The 25186-nt window shown below is 44.7% G+C and overlaps 1 protein-coding gene across 1 annotated transcript in view; it reads right to left on the bottom strand.

The window, feature by feature from the left end:
• KIAA1549L (KIAA1549 like) overlaps positions 1-25186 on the bottom strand; it is a 283714-nt gene that overhangs the window by 62089 nt on the left and 196439 nt on the right. The window contains exons 12-14 of the mRNA XM_068556114.1: positions 20066-20256; positions 12905-13032; positions 5886-6064 (exon numbers count right to left, since the gene is read on the bottom strand). Coding sequence (XP_068412215.1) covers positions 5886-6064; positions 12905-13032; positions 20066-20256 — 498 coding nt within the window. The remainder of the gene's footprint in view (positions 1-5885; positions 6065-12904; positions 13033-20065; positions 20257-25186) is intronic.

Raw genomic sequence — 25186 nt, 5'->3', positions numbered from 1 at the left:
GATGAGATTAAGGAACTTTCTCACGGTCCCCACAGATAATCAGTGGTGGGGTCAGGGTTTGACCTTGGACAGCCCATGTCAGAGTTCTGAGTCTGCACAGTTAGCTACAACGTACACTGCCTCTCAGGATGAGAAGACGATGAAGTACAGAAGGTCCAAAGTCTAAACCCCTGGGCTGGTAGATTCCACCCCAAGAATGGCTGAGGGCTGAGGTTGGTGTGGGCTTGCCAGAGCTGGGTCTTTCCATTGGGAAGATGTGCAAGGCAATGGTCATCTGGCAGTGCATTGGCGCTGGATACAGAGCTGGCAAAAAATCCAGAGGCCCAGACTCTACCCCAGACCTACTGAATCCGAATCTTCAAGAGTTGGGGCCTGGGCATCTGTAGTTTGAAAAAAGTCCCAGAGCTGACTCTGGTCCAGCACCTGGCTAAGAAACCTCTGGCACTGAGCGTTGGTTTTCAAATTATATTCCATGGATTTGTGTCATTTTGGAAGGTCGGCCGAGAATCTTATGAGAATTAGGAGTCTTGCCCTCCAAAAGCCAATACCTTCAGCAAGTCCAGGGACCTGGGTTAAGAACTGTTGCCCCAGAGCTCCAGGAGAGTCCTCAGGAGCCAGGAAAGTATGGAGGCAGCAAGAAGACAGCTAAGCTGTTGGGTCTGGTCCCCAAACCAACAGAGCAGCCCTCCACGCTCCCGTCCGTGTTCTATATCAGACTGCTACAAAACAGCGTGTCTGAAGAAAGGGTTAGGGGGTTCGAGAAGGCATAAGGTCCAATGGTCCTGGGGTCAGAAACTTGAGGCCTGATCCCCAAGTCAGGCTGAGCTGAGCTCTGGGAGGAGAGGGAGACAGGCTGTGGCCCTGAGATACGTGAGATATGCAGAGGTGGTGAGGCCAGGGGAGAGGAGGGGCTGCCCGGAGGCCCCCGGGACGTGGCACAGGAGCTTCCTCACTGTTGCAGCCAATGCCAACGGGGGAGAGAGGGAGGGAGGGGTACGGCTGTCTTACCCCCTTTGTGTCCCTCCTGGCCTTGAAAGTCCCCCCAGGTAGCAAGGACCCACAGCCTGGAATGCTGGGCTTCTGGCCAGTCGGGCCCATGAATCCCTGACTCACTGCCCATGCTGCTGATGATACTTTAGATTAAGCTCTTTTTCTTCTTAAGGCTCTTCTATTTGGGTAATTAACTTAAAATCTGCTAGAACATCAAGACTCCAAAAACTAAGGCTGGCAGTACTCCCTTCTGCTGAGGGAACCGCTCCCCTCTTTCCCCCAGTTCCCCCCACCGTCAAAGGTAAGCATAGGAGCAGGGTCCCTGCTTGAGCCAAACTTACTTGCAAGCAACACAGGGGAAGAATCTCCTTTTAAAGTCAACCTCTGTCTCTCACTCATTCCCAGCTCTTCATGAGATGTTCACCAGAGTTCACCGGGTTAATATGCAAACACACTTGGGAGGATAATACTGTTGCTTCCAGTCATTTACATTTTAACGATGCAGCAGCATAAAGCTGTGGCTAAGGGTATAGGCTCTGGGAACCAGATCAACTGCCTGGGTTTAAATCCCAGCTCTGTCGTTCCCTAGCTATGTGACCCTGGGCACATTACTTAACTTCTCTGTGCCTCAGATTCGTTAGGTGAACAGGGAGATAATACTACTGCCCTCGTAGGGCTGTCGTGAGGATTTGCATGAGTTCACATGCATGGCATGCTTGCAACATGACCATCACTGAGAATGACTTTAAAATGTTATTACCGCTAATGTAGGTTGTTTGGGATTCCTTTACATCTAAGAGTAAGGGAGAGGGAGCTTGACAGAGAGAAGGCGAAGGGGAATGAGTAGCTTTGGGAGCACAGAGCGCTAAGGTGAGCAGACGTGGGTGGAGTGGGGCAGTGAGGGGGCTTTGGGCTGAGCAGCATGGGTGCAGCACTGTGGGAGTGGGTGCGCAGGGGCAGGGGCAGGACGAACAAAGGAAGGCGGACAGGCCACAGGCTGCACTGCAGTCTTAGAACGTCCCTGTTCCTTCCTCTTGCCCACTAGAGTTACTCTGGTTGCATCCTTTCTGGTTCCTGTTTCAGGAGGGAAAGAGGAAGAGGCAAGCCAGTTGCAAGAAGCAGCCTATAACAATGCAAACCAACACCTGGGGGCTTTGAGGATTAGGTATAGCACTAGCTGTGTTTGGCCAACAAGTTGTGGTGAGAGTGTGGCGTTTTATGAAAGCCCATTCGAGGATCCGTGCAGCTAGCTCAGGAGTCACGAGCCTGAGTAACTATAGCCCATCCTCTAAGATAAACTCCCAAATGCCCAGGATGTGGTTCAATGTGCAAGCAGAGACTCCGTTCCTGACACTCCACACTGCTAGGTTATCCTAGCAATGAATTCATCCAGTGGTAAGATACGTATCAACCAAAGTACGAAGCCCGAGGTTCACTAACACGAGGCTGCATGTTAGATGCTTTATTTTTACAGCATTTGAAGAAACAGACTGAGGGACATATTTTTTCTAACTCTTGCAAAGATCTCCCCAACCTGGGCCCTGATGATATCTTTAGGTTGGTAGCATCTCACAAATCTTTAGTTGTTCCCTCATTCTGCCTGCCACTGAGAAAACCAGTAAAGAGAAGAAGGTAGCATGACATCCTCTGAGCCAGGAATCCATTTCTGGAATCTCTCCTAAAACAACATTCCAAGAGACGTTCAAAGTCAGAGATGAAAGTTAACATCACCAGTAATCAGACATATCAGTATCAAGTACTTCCTGATGCAATGCCCACGAAAGGCCACAACATTCCCATAGTTATGCCAAAAATTCATAACCTCAATCCAATCATAAGAAAACACCAGACAAATCCAAATTGAGGGACATTCTACATGGTAACAGGCTTCAAAAGAGTAATGGTCATGAAAGACAAAATGGTCACAAAGAAGGACAGAGGAACTGTCCCAAACTGGAGGAGACTCAGAAAACAACTAAATGCCATGTGGGATCCTCGACTGGATTCCAGAAGAGGAAAAGGACATGAGCGGGAAAACCGGTGAAATTCAAATGAGATCGGCACATTAGTCAATAGTATTGTACCAATGTTATGTTCTTGGGTTGGATCATTATTCTATGGTTACATAAGATGTTAACAGTAGGGGTAGCAGGTAAAGAACTAGCTGGGTAAAGGAATTCTTTGTCCTATTACAGCAACTCTTTTGTAAATCTAAAATTATTTTCAAAATAAAAACTTTTTAAAAGTCATGCATGAAAACGAAAACCAAAAATACCTGGTTCGAACAATGGGAGAGTAGTTTCCCAATCAATGGTGCACCTACTCAATCAAGTCACTCACAATGATCATCAGAAAGACAATTGCAACACAGCAAATGCTTAAGATACAAGATATAAAGTTGTCTGTCTATGATGAGATGCTAAAATATACATGAGTTTGATCAAAAGGTTGGAGGTGGAAAAAATGAAAACAGAGGATATATTAGGGTAGTGAGGTTACAGTGATCTTTCTTACTTTCTGAACTTTGCTGTTATTATGTTTTCTTTAAAATAATATTTAAAAGAATTACCTATAATTCATAAAAGGAAAATTTATGGCTTTGAGGCTGTACTTTCTTCGCTTATACAAGCTGCCCGTAAGAGGAGAAAGAGGAAAATTATAAGACAATCTGCCTCAAATGCCACAAGGCAGTAAATTACAGAGAACAGTTCACGGCTCCTTTCCAACCCAAATGTCAGCAAGGTCTATTCCTTCGGCTACCAAAGTGTAACATGTATCCATTTCTGGACAGGGAAAATGCTCATCTGTTCTCCTGTGACAGGGTGATGGGCCTGGCAGAAAAAGGGAGTGGTAAGTTAGATTTAGCAGAGATCTGGAATCTGTCCCCATGACATTCACATGGCTAAGCTGGGATGAAAAGATCCAGGCATGGCAGCCATCACCTGGGCCCATACTGGGCAGAGGGTCTTAATGAAGAGCAGTTACCAGTGCGTTAGTGATAACCTCAGAGGCCTCTAATCATTGGGCTTGCATGTCCAGTGGCGGAACTGTGTACAAGGAAAGATTCACTGGCTGTGATTGGCTTTAAGAAGATATACAGGTTCCCAAATGATAGGGCCAAAGGGCATAAAGTACTTGATCAATGAATCCTTGCTCATTAGCTGACTAATGGTGATGATGACAGTAATAATAACGTACTTGTATGCTAGGCACTGTTCTAAGTGCTTTACATGTATTAACTCATTTGATCCTCACAGCAGTCCCATTGTACAGATGGATATACTGAGGCACAGATAAATTAACCTGCCTAAGGTCACAAAGATAGTAAGTAGAAGAGCTGGGATTCACATTCCTGCAGCATGGCTGGAGAGTCCATACTCTTTCAAGCACAATGCTTTTTTTCACTAATGGGCCACAGGAAGTCAAAGAGAGGGAAGGAGCACTGGACAGGGAGCCAGGGGGCCTGAACATCATGCTGTGACAATAACCTGCAGTGCAACTCTGAGCAAGCCACCTGAGCCCTCTGGCTTCAGTTTCTTTGTCTAAAAAAAATGAGGAGGTTGGAATAGAAGCGCTCTGTAAGTCCACAACCAGTTAAGTTCTTTTTATTTTTATTTATTTATTTTTGGCCATGCCGCGCAGCCTGTGGGATCTTAGTTCCCTGACCGGAGATCAAACCTGGGCCCACGTCAGTGAAAGCACTGAGTCTTAACCACTGGACCACCAGGGAATTCCCAGTTAAATTCTTTTTAAAAGTTGAGGAACCTCAACTCATCACACCTCTAGGCAGTTCGGTCTTTCTGCCCAGAAAACCAGAGGAGCTTCCTGAATCAGGTCTGTAACAGGCTTTTATACGTGGCCTGGATGGGGGATGCAGACAAGCCGCTAAAGTGCGCTTACAATACCCAGCTGTATGGGGCTGTCACATTTTCCTCCAGGTGTGATGGTAAAGAGACTTTAAAGCTTAGGCAATCTCCCTCCTGATGCAGGTAACCATAGCTGGGTATAAACTAATGAAGTGAAAAACCAACCTGACAGCTTAACAACCGAGAAAAATATATGAAAGTACGCATGTGCGTGCATACATGTGTAACGTATTCACATGCAGGTTCCATATGCATGGCCTTAAAGGATCATAAACATCTTCAGCCCACTGACCAGTCTGCTGCAGGAGATGGAGAAATGGCAGATAATTTCTACCCAATTTAAATTTAGCTCTCCCCTAAACTGCCTCTATCAATCTATCTATCTATCTCCATCCATCCATCCATCCACCCACCCATCCATCCATCTATCTGTTTTTCTTTGGTGGAATCATTATTCTCGTGTACATTAATAATTTTTTTCCGACTTAGGAAAATTGATTAACATCATGATATCCATCGATATCCTCCTGGAAGCAGGCAAAGGGTTGTTTCAAGCTTGCTCAAAGGAGTAAAAGTCATTTCAAAGCCTAGATAGTGGGCCACATCCCGGTCTGGATCTCCTCCGGTCCCCTATCAATTCAAGTGCCTCTCACCACCACTGCAACAGACGTGCCATCCTGACCAGTTTAGTATCAAGAAAGATACACAGCAGGCTGTGTGGGTGAGGTGTTGGGGAAGCAGAATTTCTGATGTTTCTCTTCACAACTACAGTTTTTAAAAAGTCCCCTTTGGGCTTTCTAATGAAGGTAGAAAATGCTCTGAAAACATCACTCAGCAAACTGGTTTGGGGTGACTTGCGTCCTGATTCGTTCTGCTGAGGCCCGCACATGCAGAGGTAAAAATGACCCCCAGAGCCCCGTATACCTGGATGCAACCTGCACCCAGGACCCCCAGGTGCTACTCCTTAGTCCGCATCCACGGAGGCCTGGCTGCACCCGCTCTCTCCTGCTCTGGTCCTCAGGTGCTCACCTCGCCGTTGAGGACGACCGGCTCCTGGCTCCTGTCCGAGGTGGGGTGCACCACGGGGAGGGCTGTGGGTTTTATTCCGATGAGCTGCACAGACCCAGAAGACGTGTCAAAGGGATCAGCAACCGCCTTGCCAGAGCTGTCAAAGAGGACCGCTCCTTCCTCTTCATCACTCGCTGGCACTAAAGCACAACATAAACACATTGATTTTCTGGTGTGCAGGAGCTGCACCATCGTGGGGGAATATATGAGAGGCTCACAGCCGAAGGACAGGACTTTACTCAAAATGACCTCAGGAACGACAGTGTCTGGTTCTGTGCCAATGGCTCACTCCTGCTCGTGGCTTCCTTTTTTATTTTTATTTTTTAATTTAAGATCTACACTCTTCACCCCTCCACTGGTTTGAATTTAAAAAGTAAAAACCATTCCTTCAAAACTGTGACAGAACACACTTGGAAAAAAAAAAAGTAAATTTGTTCTCTATGTTTGAGTCGGAGATGGGAAAAGTGCCATTTGGCCAAACCTGGCAACTATTCTTAAAATATGACAATCAAGAGAATAACAGCATTCAGTTTAGTCTCTGCCACCAAAGCTACCCATTTTGGCATCACGTGAAGGTCACGAGTCTTCCCTGGTCAGCCACAGTAATTGCTCCTGAAACTTTTTCTTTCTTTCTAAAGACTGCTTCTTCAATGACTAGGGTTTGGTTTCTTTCATGTGTCTAAAACAAAAGAAAGTTAAGAAATAACCACCCGAGAAATGAATTTAAAGCTACAGACAACTCCCCTAATTAACTAAAGCCATTTCCACCTACACTCTGTTAAATTAATTCTCCCCTCTGACAGAGGATTCTGCTGTGATTGCTGAAAGACAGCCATCTGCTTGTGCTTCCATAGCTAAGCTGACGGAGGACTTCGGAGGGCCAGCGGTATCTTGCTGATTTACTAGTTCTTAAAGCACATTCCCATTAAGTAACTATTATACGAATGACAGTTTATTGAGCATGGCTCGGCAAGAGATAAATTAAGCCTGTTCAAACAACCAAGCCAGCCGGCAATTTAGGAGCAAAATAGGTGTTATATGAAATATGAATGTAATAGAAGTGTATTCATCTTTCCTCCTGTCTCGAGAGACTGGGATGTCATTTAAATTATTGAGAAACACATAGTTTGTACCATTCTGTCACTTATCATAATCACAGAAGATTTGTCAAATTAAGCCAAGTAAATTGTTATTGTACAATGTGGCTAAAACACCTCAGAGTCTAACCATGGGTTATAATTGGAGTATTTTTGGGTTCTGTGGACTTAATTGTAAATAGTAGGCCACCAAGAAGCCAATGACAGAGGAAACTCTCTATTCAGATGTGTTACCAGATGCATATATCTTTTTAGAGTGTAGTTTTGCTGGGCAATTCTTGCTTTCCTACCATTATCTCCCACCAGACAACTCCTATGAAACCCAGCCTCCAAGATGGCACCCAGTAATTCTTGCCTCCCGATATTCACAACCACATAGGATTAACCTGTGTAACAAAACAGGAAATTGCAGAAATGGCAATGTATCTCTTCCAAGGCTAGGTCATAAAAAAGCATTGTTGCTTCCACCTTGCTCTCTCTTGGATCACTTCCCTCTAGGGAAAGTCAGCTATCATGTTATGCGAACACTCAAGCAGCCCTATGGAGACGTCCATGTGGCAAGAAACTGAGACTCCTGACAACAATAATGTGAGTGAGCCATCTTATGAGTGGGTTCTGCAGGCCCAGTGAGGCCTTTCAATGGCTACAGCCCAGGCCAATATCTTGACTGCAACCTCATGAGATACTCTGAACCCAGAGCCACCCAATTAAACCATTTCTGAATTCCTGACCCACAGATACTACATGAGATAATAAATTTAGATTGTCATTTCAGTTGCCAGATGTTGGGGTAATTTGTTACGCAGTGATAAGTAACCAATACACTTCCTAAACAATGCCCCTCCTCTGAGCTTCCACTCTTGTCCTCCTACCTCTAAAATACACACTCCACCAGCAGCCAGGATGGATTATCTTTTCAAAAGATAACCAGATCACAGCACTCCTCTGATCAGAACCTTTTGAAGGCTTCATCTCTCTCAGAATAAAATCCAGAGTCTTTACTGTGACCTACAAGGTCCTGTACCATGTGGCCCTGGCTACCTTGCTGAGCTCATTTCCCGCTTCTCCCCTGAGCCACTCTGCTCCAGCCACAGTGGCCTTCTTGAACACAGCAGGCTTGTTCCCACCTCCAGGATTTTGCATTTGCTCTTCCCCCAGATCTTTACGTGCCTAGTTCCTTCTTATTTTTCAAGTTGCAGCTTAAAAAAGACTTTCCTTATCCACCAATCTAAAAAAACTCACCTCATCACTCTGTTGTATTTTCTTCAATGCATTTATCACTATTGATTTGTTGTATTGATTTAATCGGCTCCCACCCCCTGCCACTAGAATAGAAGAGCTCCATTCTTGCCCATCTTTTTAAAGGCTCATGCCTTTGCATTTAGCAATGTCTCACATGCAGTTGGCTTTCAATAGGGATTTGTTGAATACATGAATGAATAAAGGAATGACTAAAATTTCCTAACTTGGAAAAAGAGATGCTGTTAGTACCTGCAGAACAAGTAAACATGTAAAAGTTAACCATTCCGAGGTTGAAGAGATGATACCTAGCATTCTTCTTGCTTCTGGGTTGTGACACCCTTACTCCTCACCCCGTGGAGGGAAAGGGGGGAGCATTAACTATAATGGGACAGGAAAAGAACACCCTGGAAACTGTATAAACTGCAGTTCTTTTCCACTATCACTCAAAGTCATATTCAGATTTGCACAATAATTCCTCTAGGTTTCTTTAAGAGCAAAATAGTTATCCCCCCCCAAAAGGACTGTATGGAAAAAATACATTATAAGGCATTGCATTAAATATTAATACATTAAGATGTTATGTGAGGGCTTCCCTGGTGGCGCAGTGGTTGAGAATCTGCCTGCCAATGCAGGGGACACGGGTTCGAGCCCTGGTCTGGGAAGATCCCACATGCTGCGGAGCAACTAGGCCCGTGAGCCACAACTACTGAGCCTGCGCGTCTGGAGCCTGTGCTCCACAACGGGAGAGGCCGCGATAGTGAGAGGCCCGCGCACCGCGATGAAGAGTGGCCCCCGCTTGCCACAACTAGAGAAAGCCCGCGCACAGAAACGAAGACCCAACACAGCTATAAATAAATAATAAATAAATAAAATTTAAAAAAAAATGTTATGTGAGTACAGCAGGTTCGTGGGAATATTTAAAGCATAATTTGTCCCTAAAGATAAAAGCACGGGACAATGCTAAAGAAAAGGGCCACAGTGAAATTGAGGAAGTATCCTACAACATCACCACATCATCACAGTAAACGCCAACAAGCATCCGCCCTGTATCTATTTGTGTTTTATTTGCATTGCTGGTGTAAACTTCAGTAAATCAGCCTGGAAAGGGGGATTTCATTTCTTTATGTTTGAACTGGCATGGGGAGAACCTTCCCATGTGAAGCAGAAAATGCTCTTAAACGAAACATTTTCTTTTTTGGGGAATCTTTATTAAAGCTCAAAGACAAATAATTTACAACTAGAATCACTGCCCTCTGGTGTTGCTTATCAAATAATAAGTGAGCCTTCATCTCACTGGGAAGGCAAAGAAAGAATAAACTGCAACTGTTTTTGAGCTAATATTTCTGACCAATCCTCAAGGGCCCCTGCTAAGAAAGTAGTGATTCATCTGCCAAGCTCTCTGATCCTTGACCTCCTCCTGCCCCACCTGCCCCACGACCACTAGGAGGCAAGGCGTGATTAGATTCTGAAACCTGGCTGTGAAATCTTGGTGTCTTAAAGGAAGGTGCACCCTTAATGGTTTATGGAGGTTCTTTCTTCTAAATGACTGAAGGTATAAATACATAATGTTCTCACCTTGAACTCATTTTTAACTCTTTCCTGGAAAACACTCTTTCTAAGGTGACATTGGTTTGGGTTCAGAAGTTTAAGTATCTGTATTTAGTTGAGAGAATGCCAAATTGTTTTGCTTTCAAAATCCTAGCTCTCACATCTATCTTTCCCACTTATATTTAAACATCACCTTGAAACAGACTCTAAAACTGCCTGCAGTTATAGTAACTAATGAGGCCATTGAGCTCTAAGGACCTCCCCCCCACCCACCCCCAGCCATGTTGCTAGTGGAATAGTGTCTTTTCCTTTTAAAGTTCTTATCTTCACAAAAAAGTAGAAAATTAGAAGCTACATATGCAACAAACCTGGTGGAAAACAAGAAGAGTTTTAGAATGATAGCCTGGTACATGAACATTTATTAATTAACCTCAGTAACCCTAACCTCTAGAGTGGATACTAAGCCATAAAAACAACTTCTGATTATTCCATACCAAGAGAATAATCTATTCTCAGAGGCTACATTCACACAATCAAGTACTTTTTGCAAGCTGACAATGTGATGGAACTACACCTTCTAGTTTTTCCACAATTCCATTCAACGTTATTTCCTTCCTTCCTCCCTTCCTTCCTTCCTTTCTTCCTTCTCTCCCTCCTTCCTTCCTTCCCTCCTTCTGTTCATCTTCTAATCCAATAAAATATGCTATTGATATTTTTGGTGAACTCCAACCTAGTATTGTGATTAAGTGGAGCCCTTTGATAAAAAAAAGGACAAGTGTAGGTTCCATTGAAGGTCCAGTCTAGAATTCTGATGTGCTTCAGCATCTGTTGAATTTTACATTAAACGAGTTGGTCCTCTCATTTCTATTTGAAATTTTCAAAGTGAAACCTCACTGAACGAGAACGTTTGGTCAAAGAGAAGTGACCAAGTGACCAAGAAGTCTGAAAATTCACTGGGTTTACTTCTGGCAAAAATAAAATGCAACGAAGCACTGTAAACTTGGAGAAAGGATGGCTTTTTAATAAAACAAACACGTTAAAACCTCAACCTGGTACAGTAACTGCATTTTATTCATGCACCCGGCTGTTGTTATTTCTGAACCTGATATTTAAATAATCAAAGTGACCTAAACAGAACGAGAAGGCAGGTAGAGAGGGTGGGAAAACAAGAACAGGAAGGTCAGTGGGAACATTTAGGGAAGTCAATGCCTCACCAGCCGGGTTGGGGAGTGATGGGGTCTGAAACTGACCCCACCCCCTCCTCTTCTACAGATTAAATGCAGGGCAAGGGGAAAGGCATCATCTTGTCAATGGGTATTTGCTGACAGAGGAGTCTGTATATTGCATATTTTTAAGCACGAAAAGGGCACAGAACAGTAGGTACATTGATCCCATTGCACAAAATAAAATAAAGCAATACAACAAAAAACATGTGTTGATACATGTGAAGACACATGTGTGTTGTCATATGCATAGTAAAAAAGTCTGAGAGAGACACACACTGAGTTATTCAAGGCCATTTGAGGACTGGGGTGGGTGATGGGGTATCTGGGGGAGGATGGACTTTGACTCAACTTTATACATTTCTGGGAAGAATATAAAGGAAGGAGGGAAGGAGGGGAGTGATGGGAGAAGGAGGAGCAGGAGGGCATCTCGGTCAGAGGCAATGGCAGTCACCGCAGTTGGTTAAAACAACCTTCCCCTATGGCTTCACTGCATTGTCTCTGGGTTGCCTCACTCCCTCTGCCCACCTGCCTTAGCATCTCACTCTGGGAGGAAAGAGGAGAAAGTGGCTAAGTTCACATCTCCCTTTATAAGCCACAGCTCCTGTGGCCCGCTGTGAGCTGCCTTGGCAGACTGCCGATGGGCAGAATTTCTGGTGGTCCCGGGTAGGGTGATATTCCAGGAAAACCCCACAGGTCACACCCTGATTCTGGTGTGGAAAGCACAGTCTCTGTGTGGCATGGGGGGATCAGGAAAAGAAAAAATGTAAGAATCAAATCAGTTTGACAGTTTAAAGAAATGCTTTATATAATGGTTGGAAATGGGAACAGGGACCACATTCTCCATGCACAAGACAAATCCATTGTGCCATTCTTTCTTTTTTTGGTCAGAAAAAAGAAAGAAGTAAGTGACGTTCGAAAACAAAAGAATATTCTGGCACTAGTTTCAAGGGAGAGTCCTGAACCACACTTCATCAAATTCCTGTAAAAGGGAAGCACAGCTAACCAGAGTGCCAGATTGTTTGCCTTTTCACCCAGCATTTCTGTAGGACTCCACCTACAACCCTTTGAGATCCAAAAGGAATTTTCCCTGATCTGCGTGGCAGCACCGGTTCCTTGAATCTGGGCTTTAGTAAGCCAGCATCACACACAGAAGGACCGAGTGGAGATGAGGCTCAGAACAAAAGTGGGATCAGGAGGAGGGAGGCTGCATAATGATGTCTAAGAGATGAGATCTACAGGTGGTGCCACAGCACACTAAGGCAGCTCTGACAACTTGTAAATAACCCCCAACACTAATCCTTTATAGGTGGCGAAAAGGTCTGCACCAGGGAGAAACTAAATGGTTACGTTTGCCTGGAGAATAAAGACAAGCACAGGCTGATTTTTATGATGACAGATTTATTACTGTCTTGATTTTCCTGGGAGAGGTGGATTTGTAATATCTGGGCTCACTGGCACAGACTGAAGCCCTGAAACTTACCAAGCAAGTCAGGGCAAGAAAATGAGGGGACTCTCCAAGACAAGCAGCGCTTCAGAAACCTGCCACCCTCGTGGACCTGGTGCTACAAATCAAGGCAATTCACCCCCAAATGAGAAAAATCTCTAAGCAAACATCAGCTCAATTTGTATAGGGTTTTTCTCAGGCCCTGCATAATTCCATAAGCACAGAGGGCAGAGGAAGTGAAACAGAGTAATCCAGGGAAGGCGTAAGGCACTACCTCAAGAGGTAGGTAGGACCTTTGCGGGACACAGTAGAGAGAAGAGTGGGCGGTGGTTTAAGGCACACTGGTGTGCGAGCCTGTGCACGTGCATGCGCGCACGTGTGTGCTGGGCTCGGGGGTGCTGCTTGGCAGGGAAGGCTTCTCACCATTTCTCTTCCATGCCTCCTCCTTTGTCACTTTCTGCTGTGCCATTACATTCTGGGGTGAGCGCCTCCCCGAGCTGGGCTTCCCTGATTCGTTGCTGATGACAGAGCCATTCTCACTGGGCGACCTGCTGGAGGTAACCATAGCAACAGAGAGACGGTAAGTTTCAACTAGAGCAGCCTCCTCTCAAGGTTATTTTATTCGCACAGTTTGTGTCTGCAGCCTTTCATTCCGGTTTTATCCACAAAGAAGACACGATACAGGAAAAGGAAAAAAACAAACCCAACACTACAGCATGGGTTAAGGAGCTGGCTGTTGTGAAGTGTGTTTACCAGTGCTGAGCTCTACAGAGAAGTTCAATGAGCGCAGCCCTCCATTCCCATCTCTTTTTCATGAGCCCCCAGTGACTAGGGACAAGGCAGTGATGGCGTTTGTAAGCGTGCCCTCTTTTTAAAACGCGGCGCTTTGGATAGTGTTGCAGAGTGTTTGATTCACATGGCATCCTGAGGGACATGCATAAAACATGGTTCTCTTCGGCTGGTCTCTTTACAGAATATAGCCTGACTCCTAAAGATTAAGTCACTCAAGCTAACTGGCAACCACTTACATTTGAATCTACTAATTTGAGCTATTCATTCATTCAGGAAAGACTTTATGTGCACTTCCTCTGTGCTGGGATTTGTGTCAGGTATACAGGTGTATAGAGATATGAAGACACCACCCATGTTCTCCAAAAGCTCCCCATCACAAGCACCTACCATGTGCCAAGGACTGTGCTGAATGCTTTCAAACTGTTAATGCATCCTTATGACAACCCACTGACGCGGTGATTGTCACCTTTGTTAGCAAGTGAGGAATTTCAGGAGGCTAGGTGTTTTGTCCAGGACAGAGTTGGGAGTGGCGAATCAGCCCTGGAAGCCAGGGCTCCCCCTGTGGGTAGGAGCTTTCACCACAGGCCAGAGCCCCTTCCCTTTCTGTCTCCTACAATGTCCCAGATGAGGCAGGCCTTACACAGGGCAAGACACAGGGCCTTCTCGCCTTCCATCAGGGCCACTCACTGGTGTTCTGGAACCTGTGGGAAAATGGGCTCTTGGGAACCCCTGCTAAGGCTCGTGCTCCTTGGATCACATCAGCCTGTGGGCGGGCTGAGCTAAAGACCCACTGCCTTCCCCTCTGTGGGAGACAATCAGGAAGCAGCTATGCAGAGGTTCACCAAATCCCTTGTTGTTCTGATGTCAATTGTCCAAATTCAGCACCTACTGGCATCTGGCCCCTACAATGGAAAATTGACTGGAATAAAATGCAGCCCTTCAGAAGACCTACATAGACATTTCTCCAAAGAAGACATACAGATAGCCAAGAGGCACATGAAAAGCTGCTCAACATCACTAATTATTAGAGAAATGCAAATCAAAACTACAATGAGGTATCACCTCACACGGGTCAGAATGGCCATCGTCAGAAAATCTACAAACAACAAATGCTGGAGAGGGTGTGGAGAAAAGGGAACCCTCTTGCACTGTTGGTGGGAATGTAAGTTGGTGTAGCCACTATGGAGAACAGTATGGAGGTTCCTTTAAAAACTAAAAATAGAATTACCATGTGACCCAGCAATCCCACTACTGGGCATATACCCAGAGAAAACCATAATTCAAAAAGACACATGTACCCCAATGTTCATTGCAGCACTATTTACAATAGCCAGGTCATGGAAGCAACCTAAATGCCCATCGACAGACGAATGGCTAAAGAAGACGTGGTACATATATACAATGGAATATTACTCAGCCATAAAAAGGAACGAAATTGGGTCATTTGTAGAGACGTGGATGGATCTAGAGACTGTCATACAGAGTGAAGTAAGTCAGAAAGAGAAAAACGAATATCGTATATTAACACATATATGTGGAACCTAGAAAAATGGTACAGATGAACCGGTTTGCAGGGCAGAAATTGAGACACAGATGTAGAGAACAAACGTATGGACACCAAGGGGGGAAAGTGGGGGTGGTGGTGGTGGGATGAACTGGAAGATTGGGATTGACATATACACACTAATATGTATAAAATAGACAACTAATAAGAACCTGCTGTATAAAAAAAATAATAAAATTTTAAAAAAAATGCAGCCCTTGACCCATAAGTAAGCAGCTTCTTAAGTGGAAGCTGGGTATCCTGGTGGATGCTCCTCTTCCTCCTCCTCCCATCCCCCTCTCATCCTCTGGGAATTTGGGATTCTCAGTCCTGTACACTTTTGTGCACTTTGGCACCCTAAAAACCACGCACAATGAAAGTGCCCGCTCACAACCGTGGGATAAGGCAGAGTCGGCCACGAGAGTTCCACAGAGCACTGCCGGGGCCACGGGAGATGCTCCCCGCCAAGGATGCACAGACAAGCATGAGTCTGGGAGATGTCAATTACTATACTCCCTCTTTGGGTATTCCTACAGCACGTCAGCATATCAAAGGCTCTCATCAGTCCTGTCAGAAAGAGACTCATCTTGTTGTGTTTAATTCAGCACTTCCCAGTTTATTTGGCCACAATCTCTTTCACCATAAAAGGAATACAAAGAATGTAGTTCAGGAAAATATGAATGAGGCATTAACTATTTGATCACTGAGTGCTGGGGTGCAAACACACACACACCTTTGGATCCTTTTCAGAACCTCACAGTTAATGATCCCTACTCTTCCAACTGGCTTCATTGGCACAAAGAGGCTTTCACTGAGGTCCAGAAGGAAAGGCTCCTTGCAACCTATTTCACATGCACAAAATATTTAATGGTTTTTGTAGCATTTGCATACCCTTTCCCTCATTTGATCCTGAAACGATTTTCTGGCTATTACTGTTGCTCCGAGGAAAGGTATGAATGAGCACATTTCTGGAGGGGAAAAAAAACCCCAACTTGGCTTTATTCTTTGCATCATCTTATAGACTTATGTTTACATGGACCTGTCAACTCAGAATTTCTGGTCAAAAACAGAGAGTGAGATATATGTATGTGTGTGTGTGTGTGTGTGTGTGTCCACTCATGACAGTAACAAAAATGTCTTTGAAAGTAAGTGTCACCTGAGAGGTTGCTGTTTAAGTCTATTGAACTCAATAGTCCCCATTCTGAGTATGGGTGTACATGGATCCTGGAAGAACAATCTTGGGGGTGGGGATTAATCAATTGCTGAACGATCATGAGCAATCACTGCACTGAAGTACCCATTGCGAATGGCTGTTGCTTCTCTATCCTTGCTCATTAATCCCAGTCATGGAACAACAAATCAGCCATCACCAAAAGCCTACATAAGGAAAAGGACCTGAAACATCATCTGGTTGTCTGCAAGTGGCTGAATCTTCATTTCTCCTTCAGTTTTAAAACAAATTTTTTAAAGATATCTTAATGACCACCAGATCACTGGCTTCCCCTATTTCTCACCTGCAAAACTTTTTGGACCATCTAATGGCCCCATTCTGAAGGGTCATGCAGTCCTGCTCTAGCACGGATGAGGAAACTGAAGTGGCAAGTTGGGGAAGCTAGAAACATAGATGCGTGATGGGCTTGCTCTCGGATGCGGCATCCTAAAATCTTCCCAAATGACCAGAGATTCCTGTGATCAACTGAACTTGAACAGAGGTGAAGTTTCTCCCAGCTATGGCAATGATATAGCCAGTCTTTAACAAAATTATATTGTTATGGTAAAATTATGAAGCAAATGGAGAAATCATTCAATAGGGTAGGCATTGTTTTCTTTATTTGTATTTGTTTCATACGCTAATATTTCTTAATAAAAATCTGAGGTTAAGTATTTAAATTTGATTAGCAAGAGTAGACTCCTTGCAAATTCAAGAAAAAAAATAGCTTGTTCTAAAACAATTTTTTTAAAAGAAATCTTTGCACAATTTAAACCACTCAACTAGAATGGGTGGAAAAGTTTCTATTCTTCCTGGCAGTGCAGTGCTATGTTAATATTCTAATTTTAGTAATTCTATTTATTTCTTTTCAGTGTCCTCTAAATAGGTGATAAATTGTTAACATGCCTTTATGGTACTTGGCAAAGATCATAATGAGAATAATTACTATAGATAATACTACTTGCCAGTCAACTCAGATAAATCATCCATTGCTTCTCTGTATGTTTCAACTTCATGCTGGGGTGGACTGTTGTAGTTAAGGTCCCAATTTGTTCACACTTCCCAGTATCCAAGCTTAGGGTAGTCCCCTCCCACACTGACTCTGGACTTGACTATGTGTTTTGCTTTGGCCAACAGGACAGTAGCAAACATGATACAAGCAAAGACTTGAAGCTTGTTTGGGGCTTCTTTTCTTACTGCTCTTGGAACCCTGTAACCACCTTGTGAGAAAGTCAGGGCTAGCCTGCTGGAGGGTTCAAGACCACATGTCAAGAGGTCCCAGTTACCTGGCCACCCCAGACAAGGCTGTCATCAACAAGCCAGCCCAGCAGACCTTCCAGCTGACTAAAGATGCATGCATCTCAGCCGAGATGCATGCAGGCATCTCAGCCCAGCTGCGATCAGCCAAGCCTAGTTCAGACTAGAAGAACTACCCAGCTGAGCTCAGCCTAAACTGCTGACCCACCAAAAATCATGAGCTAAATAAATGGTTGTTGTTTTAAGCTGATAAGCTTTAGAGTGGTTTGTTACAGGGCAACAGATAATTAATCCACATGCCCTCAACATTCTTTCCCACACAAGCTGAAATCCACCCCTGTTTCTTTGCACCTCTTTCTTAAGTACCAAGATCTCCTAGAGAAAAGCACAGAGCCTTGCTGCTTGACTCCAATGCGAAATTTATATATTTGATACAAACAATCCTTCCTTCCTCCTGCAATGACTCCCTTCTCTTGGCTTCTCAGATTCCACTCTTGCTTCGCTCTCCTTGTGCCTTTCTTACTGATGCTTTTCAGACTCTTTTGCTGATCTGTCTTCATTATCTGGACCTCTAATCATTGCAATGTCCCAGGGGTCAGTTCTTTGGTTTCTTCTCTAACTACACTCTCCTAGGTGCCCATCTAGTCTCAGAGCTTTTTATAACCAAACGCTGACAGCTCCTACATTTATATTTCTACTCTGGACCTCTCCTCTGAACTCCAGACTCATATGGTTAACTGAGCCCTCAACATCTCCACTTGCATGTCTCATGAGCATCTCAAATTTAACATACCCACATCCATACTCTTGATCGTCCCCTATGAACTTCTCCTCCAGTCTTCCCCAGCACAATAAATGGTAAATTCATCCCTCTCTATTTCCATACCCCACAACAATCTATCAGCAAATCTTGTCAGCTCTTCCTTCTAAACATCTCTAGGACCCAATCACTTCTTCCACCTCCACGCCCTGGTCCACACCACCATCTCTCACCTGTACTCTTGCAATAGCTTCCTAATGGGTCTCTCTGCTTCTACTCTGCTTCTCTACAGTCTATTTCCACATGGCAGCCATAGTGAACCTTTAAAATTGCAAGTCACATCCCATCACTGTTCTTCTCAAAACCTTCCAATGACTTCTGATCTTTATTCATAACAAAATCTCAAGTCCTGACTTTGGTCTATAAAGCCTGACATGCTCAACCTCAGGTAGCTCCTCTGGCCCACCTGCTACCACTTCCCCCCTAGTTCATATCAGCCTCTTTGGCCTTCGTGCTCTTCCTTAAGCAAGTCAAGAAGTTCCCTCCCCTGGGCTTTGTACACACTGTTCCATCTGCTTGGAAAGTTTTTCTGCTAGATAACCTCAAGGCTTACACATCATTTCAATCAGGTCTTCCTCAAATGTCACTTTATCAGAGAGGCCTTCCCCAACTTCCTGCTAAAATAGCCTCATGTTCCCCTCTCCAACTCTGCATTCCCTTACCATGCTTTGGTTTTCTTCTTTGTACTCATCACCGCCCAACCTACTATATTTCTATTTCTCTATTTGTTTATTGTCTATCTCTCCCTACCAAATTGTAAGCACCACGGGAGTAGGAACTTTGTCTTGTTTGCTGCAGTATCCCTAGTGCCTAGTAGACAGCAAGCAATCGATAAATATGTTAGGTGAAGGGAGGGAAGGAGGGAAAGAGGATGTAGCTTTTCCAGCCGCCACTGTGGTCCCAGGCAAGGTTGGCAATGGGAGCTGGTTTAGCCAGACAACAGGGCTGGCCAGAGTTCATTACCTCTTTGTGAGCCTATTGCAAAGTCCTAACAAGCTCCTGCCCTCTAGCCTAACCTCTCCCATCTATCATACACATTGCCGCTGGAGTAGTCTTTCTAAGATACAGGCTGGACAACACTGTCTTCCTGAAGAACTTTCAGTGCCTTACCAATGCCTAGAGAATAAAGGTCAAACTCCTTAGGCTGGCAGTTAAGACCCTCCACAGTTTTCATCTATCTTCTGGTTTCATCTTTCACTATATCCCAAGCACTGTGAGCTCTAAGCCCCAGGGACACTCATTATTAAATGAACATGGGTGTCCATATCTCTCCTGGCTCTGCCAGCCTGGATGCCTTTATCTCTTCCCACCTATGGGCATCCCACTTGCCCTTCAAGGCTTGGCTACAACATAACCTCCTCCACGACGTTTTCCCTCATCAGAATTAAATTCTTCCTCCTCTCTTTTCCCCAGGACTTGGTTCAGACTCCACTGTGGGCACCTGCCCATCACGTTTGGTATTCCAGCAATTTCTTTCTGTCTTTCCATCATGAGATGCTCAGGGTCAGGAATCAATCTTAAACCTTTTTGTAGTCCTCCCAATGCCTGTCAAAGTGCTCTGTTCATAGTAAAAACTCAATAAATGGTTTTTGAACTAAAATCATAAGCTCTATAGAGAAATTGCCAGATAAAATACAACTATCCTGAACCAAAGGCACTGCTCTTAAGATAAATTAAAAATATAAGTGTGACATCAGCGCCAAATTTGTTAGAATAAATATAAGAGCTAAACCTCTTCCGTTGTGGTTGATCAGGCATCTAAAACCTTACAATGAGTGGCTCATGAGAAGCAGGTATTGTGATTCTTGTCGTCTCCCTTAGTCTCCTTCTCAAATATTCAAAACAAGCACGAAGGGGAATTTTTAAAGAGAACAGAGGAATTAACTTGAGGGCTTCAGCTGTTCTCCCCATCAATTATTTCTCTTGTTGACACAGAGAGGCGGAAGCTGGCCCCGTGCCTACCTCTTTCTGGTTTCGATGGATTTGGCCGTCTTGATAGTGCTTCCATCCTGAGGGGCATCCCTTTCCTGAGAGGCAAGAGCATCTCTAACGGGCAGTGGGAGGACCACCGTTTCCTGAGTCACGGGGATGACCTCTTCGTCCGCCCCTTGCTGGCCCAGGTGCTGCTTGGCATAATCAAAGCCCTGCACAGGCTGCAAAGAGGAAACAGATTTGCAGTCACGTTTCTGGCAAAGCAAGACGCTCACAGCAGCTTTAAGAGAAGACAGGTGGGAAAGTGCATGTGATGGGACCATACTTAGCTTTCTGATGAACAAGAGTTAACGTAAATCTCCATCATAATTTCTGTCTCTGCAAAATCAAAATCCGTGTTAATTCCACCTAGCTACAGAATCTCTATAGATAAGACTCAGAAAAATGACTAGTATAAACAAGATGCAAATATGTGTGTGAGAACAAATACTTTCAAGGATTTTAGACCACTTATTTTAAGTCACAGGATACTGCTAATTAGAAGCTCTTAATTGCTACATTAAACAGGTCCCGCATCTTCTCCTACCTAGGCATATTTTGTCATCCCTTAAATCCTGTGTAATAGCAGGTGTGTGGCTTTGCCAACTCACTTGAACTCTGGACCTCAGCTGTCTCATCTGAGAAATGAAGATAATCATATCTGCTTTACCTCCACCACCCTTGAGTATTAAAGGGGATCACAGATCTGAAAACAGAGGGAGGAGATGTGCTACCACATGCAAGGCAGTACAATTATTAATAATAAAATGGAATTTATGGAATCACTCTTTAATCCAGGCCTCTCCCTTAAGCAGGCTGGCTCTCCTATAATTCATTACTGAAAAATTAGCAAGGCTTTTGTTGTACAATGTCTGAAGTCCCAAGTGAATAGGGCAGCTGTGAGCAAAACCCAGCAGACATTTATTAGTGGGGTAATGAAAAAACCAAGAAGCATATTTAAACAATCCCTGCGAGTGCCTCTGTTCTGCAAAACAGCACAACACAGATGTGAGGCAGGACGACGGGGAGGTTAAGATCAGCAGCTCCAAAAGCAGACAGCCTGGATTCAAATCCTGGCTCTGACACGTATTAGCTGGGTGACCTTGGGCAAGTTACTGAAATCCTCTGCACATGTTTCCTCACCTGTAAAATGGAGAGAATAACAGTGCGAGCAGGATCAAATGTGTATGCCTGTGAGAGTGATATTTAACCACCCTCAAAGGGATGCTGTGTAGAATAGGTAAGTAAATTCAAGCCCAGCATTTAGCTAAGTACCTGACACACAGTAAGTGCTCAATCAATATTAGTTAATACTGCTTTCCTGCCTACTCAATCATAGGCCAGGTGAAATGGACATCCGTGGATTCTCCTTAAGAAAATTTGGGATGAAACTTAACCTCTATTGTTTGGGTTCTATCAGAACTTGATATGATCAGAAGTTCCTCTTTCAAGGCAGGTTACTTAGCTAAAAATTGTAACAGGAAGGCTCCAGCCAGATTTAATGGTCTAAGACCGTGGCCCAACCCATCAAATAGTGTCTCAGAATAGGATGGAGTTTTATTGCTAAATCCAGCAAAGCTTCCTTATTTCAAGCTGTCTGCAGTATAGCCACGGACAGTTCCCTGGATAACACACTCTGGGAGGTGTGGTCACTGGTCCCTCTTCTCTGAGACGCTCACACTCTGACCCACGTGGTAACCACTAAAATTCTGTGCTAAGATCTGGGAATGTGCTTCTGAGATAGTGTTTGTTCATTTCCCTTCCCTCCCCTCCCTCGGTGGTACATGAAATACAAAGGAGCCTTCAGATGATGCGCTGATGTTCCTAGAATACTGACTCACCTGCTTCAACAATTGATCACCAACTGAATTCAACTGAAATATTTCTGGAAGCTGACCTTTTCTCTCCAGGTCCACTGTTGTACTGACCCTGCCCTGGTCTTGTTACTTCCATTCTGCTCCTTTCCAGGCCCACCCTTGACAAGCCTCCAAAGTTATCTCCCTCAGAACCATGTCAGGTCATCATCACTCCCTCATTATAAACGCTCCATGGCACCCAAACCCTTTGGCAAGGCACTCAAGACCCTTCACATTCTGTCTGAACCCATGTGCCCAGCCTCATCTCCTGTTGGTCCCTTTTCTGCCATACCCCCATCCTCCCATTATCCTATTCAGTTTCGTTCCACCTCTAGTTTTTGAGCACTGGCTTGTGTCAGGGACTGCGCTTGGTGCTGGAAACATAAAGGTGAATAATACCTGGCCCCCGACCCTCAAGGAGCTCACAGTTTCAGCTTCACTTGATATTACTGGTACAGTATCGAATATGTTACATAAATTATGTCATTTCATCCTCACTGTAGTTCAAGGAGGTAGGTATTGTTATGGTTCCCCATTTTAAAGATGAAGAAACTGAGGTTGAAAGGTTCAGCAACTTCCCCAGGCTCACACAGCTGGTCTATGGTAGAGCCGGGATTTGAACTCAGTACTATATGACCCAGAGCCAGAACACCCAACCACTGCTTGATGGTTCTTCGCACGGCCTCTCCTCTCCTTCTGCAGCCTGCCATCTTGGTTGGGCATCTTCATCTTCTACCACACTTGGTCTGGCTCCTGTGTTGAGACTCCTGGCCTGTGTGTGAGGTATTGGGAGTCTGCACTGGCAGCTAAGATGACCTAAGAACCTAGTGAGGAGGACGAGCTGGCTCTGGCTTGCCCCCCTCATCCTCACTTTCTCTGAACTTGGCCTCTCACCTTTCACACGGGGCTGAAGTTACCTGCTAGATACTTCAGGGGACTGGGCTGATGGTGGGTGAGCAGGGAGACATTAAGGAATGACAAGCTTAAAAGGCGGCCCTTGTTATTAGGTTAATAATAACAATCCCTGTACATGTTCAGTACTTACAGCCTGCAAAACACTGACACCTCATTTCGTTCTCACAACAACCACATGGGGAAAGCAGGGCAAACAGCACAGTCTTCACTTTATAGGTAAGAAAACAAAAGCTCAGAGAGGTTCGGTGACTTGCCCAAGATCACACAGCTAAGTGGTGAAAGACTCAAGACTAGTACCTTACTCTTCTGACTGACAGGATAGTGGTCTTTCAACCTCTAACTTGAAAATCACCTGAGATTAACTAATTGCCCACAGGACACACACTAGTGACCCCTAACACCGTTAATACAACATCATGAAACATTTATAGTTGCTTTAATGAGTTTTGTAAAATTATCAAATCAAAATAATCTCCAGCAATTTCAAAGGTAAACATGTTACCCGGATCTTTTAAGAAGAAAGCATGTGTAATAATAAACATCAACTTATATATAATATTTACTCTGTACCAGGTACACTCAAAGTAATTCACATAACTCACTTAATCCTCACAACAACCTGTAAGTGAATACTGTTATCACCCCCATTTCACAGATGGGAAAACTGAGGCACAAAGAGGTTAAGTATGGTCATATAGATACTATGTGAGAAACAGGAGACAGCTGGGCATCTTTAGGGGGTGACTAAAGCAGATCCACCCCAAGCAGAAGGTCATGCCAACCAGTGCAGGCCCTCCAAGCTCACTCTGCACCTGGATATGGCCCTAACAACTTTCTCTTAAGGTGGCCTGTTCCAGGGGATCGTGTTCTCTTCAGTTGAAGGGAAAACCTGGGAAGAGGCTATGAATCCAATGACAAAGAGGAGGGAAAAGTGAACTAGGAAGAAAGGAGGTGACAAAGGCATGACGCCTGGCCCTCCTCCTGCGCTGATCATTTTCTCAACCTTCTACCTGCCGAAGCCCGGATGACAGCAACGGTAATAGGGTTACATCTGTGGTACCTTGTCTCTGCAGAAGGGTGTGGGCGTGCACGGCTGGGCCTTGGCTCACGGGACAGCCACACTCACCTCCTCTTAGGATGTTAAGTCTATTAGTGAGGCTCAGCAAGGATCCCCAGCCATGTCCTCTGGCCCTGCAGCCCGCATCCTTACAGACACAGTGGTGTCCCTGGAGACTAGGAGACCACTCTCCCGGTCTCTGGATTGGTGGCGAAAGCTAACTTTTTCATCCCGCCTGGTCCCTTGGCGTTAAATGAATTCTGCTCACACACAAACGTTGCGAGAAGTGATGCAGGCGGCTCTCTCCTCTTGCAAACACTGCAGTGTCCCCGGGTTGCAACGGGCAGGACTGCGGTAAGAAAGAGGCAGTTCCAGCCCGCTGGTTTCCCGTGATAAAGGGCTCTGGAAATCAAGTGCATAGCCCAGTCTCATTGAGGGAGAAAACAACCACCGTCACCCCACACAAGTGAACTCAAACATCTCAGGGAACATAAATTTGCTTGATTTTCCACAGCAGCTGGGTATCTGTTGAAGCACAATGCACAGGGAAGGGACATAAAAGGGGCTATGAAAACCCACAAACATGAATCTGTTCCAGCCTCAGACAGCTTTCCAGCCAGAAGATATGCTGAAATCATGTGCTGCCCAACTCATCTCGGCAAATTAATAAAATTTTGGCTTCATCTAGCACACAAAGATGGCATTTACAACCTCAGTATGGCATGTTTTGCATTCCTGGACTCAGCTGCAATTAGATTCTGGTAATTACTGTTATGTCTGCAAGGCTCAGATTGTAACCAAGCTAAGATGGAAATGAAATACCCCTTCTTGGAATAGTTTCATTTTTCACTGCTTGGGTAATCACCAACATCATGCTGCGTCCAGGCAGCGGATGGCTTTATGTCAACAGACACAGAACGGCATTCTTTGGGGTTGGGCTCTTCGCTAGACAGTGTCTCAGCAAGCCGCAGCTTCTCAACAGGTGACTCGGTTTAATAAACAATCAAATTCATTTGATTTCTTTTGCTGAAGCAAGGTATGATCATCCAGGAAGAACTAGACATGGCTGACTCCCAGCAAGGACAATCACCACGTCATGCATTCCAGTGGATGTGAAATTCCATCTGCTGTTTCATTCCTGCACAGGTAGACAAAGCTCAGATGTTCAGGGCTGGAAGAGGATTCTACCCACCAAATCTCAGAGTTCAGGAAGGGGTATAAAGTAGACAGAGCCCAAAGACTCAGATATGGGCCTGAGTACCTCCCCCACTGCTGTGGAATAAG

The sequence above is a fragment of the Eschrichtius robustus genome, chromosome 11 (assembly GCF_028021215.1).
Source record: "Eschrichtius robustus isolate mEscRob2 chromosome 11, mEscRob2.pri, whole genome shotgun sequence".
Taxonomy (NCBI): domain Eukaryota; kingdom Metazoa; phylum Chordata; class Mammalia; order Artiodactyla; family Eschrichtiidae; genus Eschrichtius; species Eschrichtius robustus.
This window is presented reverse-complemented; position numbering and strand designations above follow the sequence as displayed.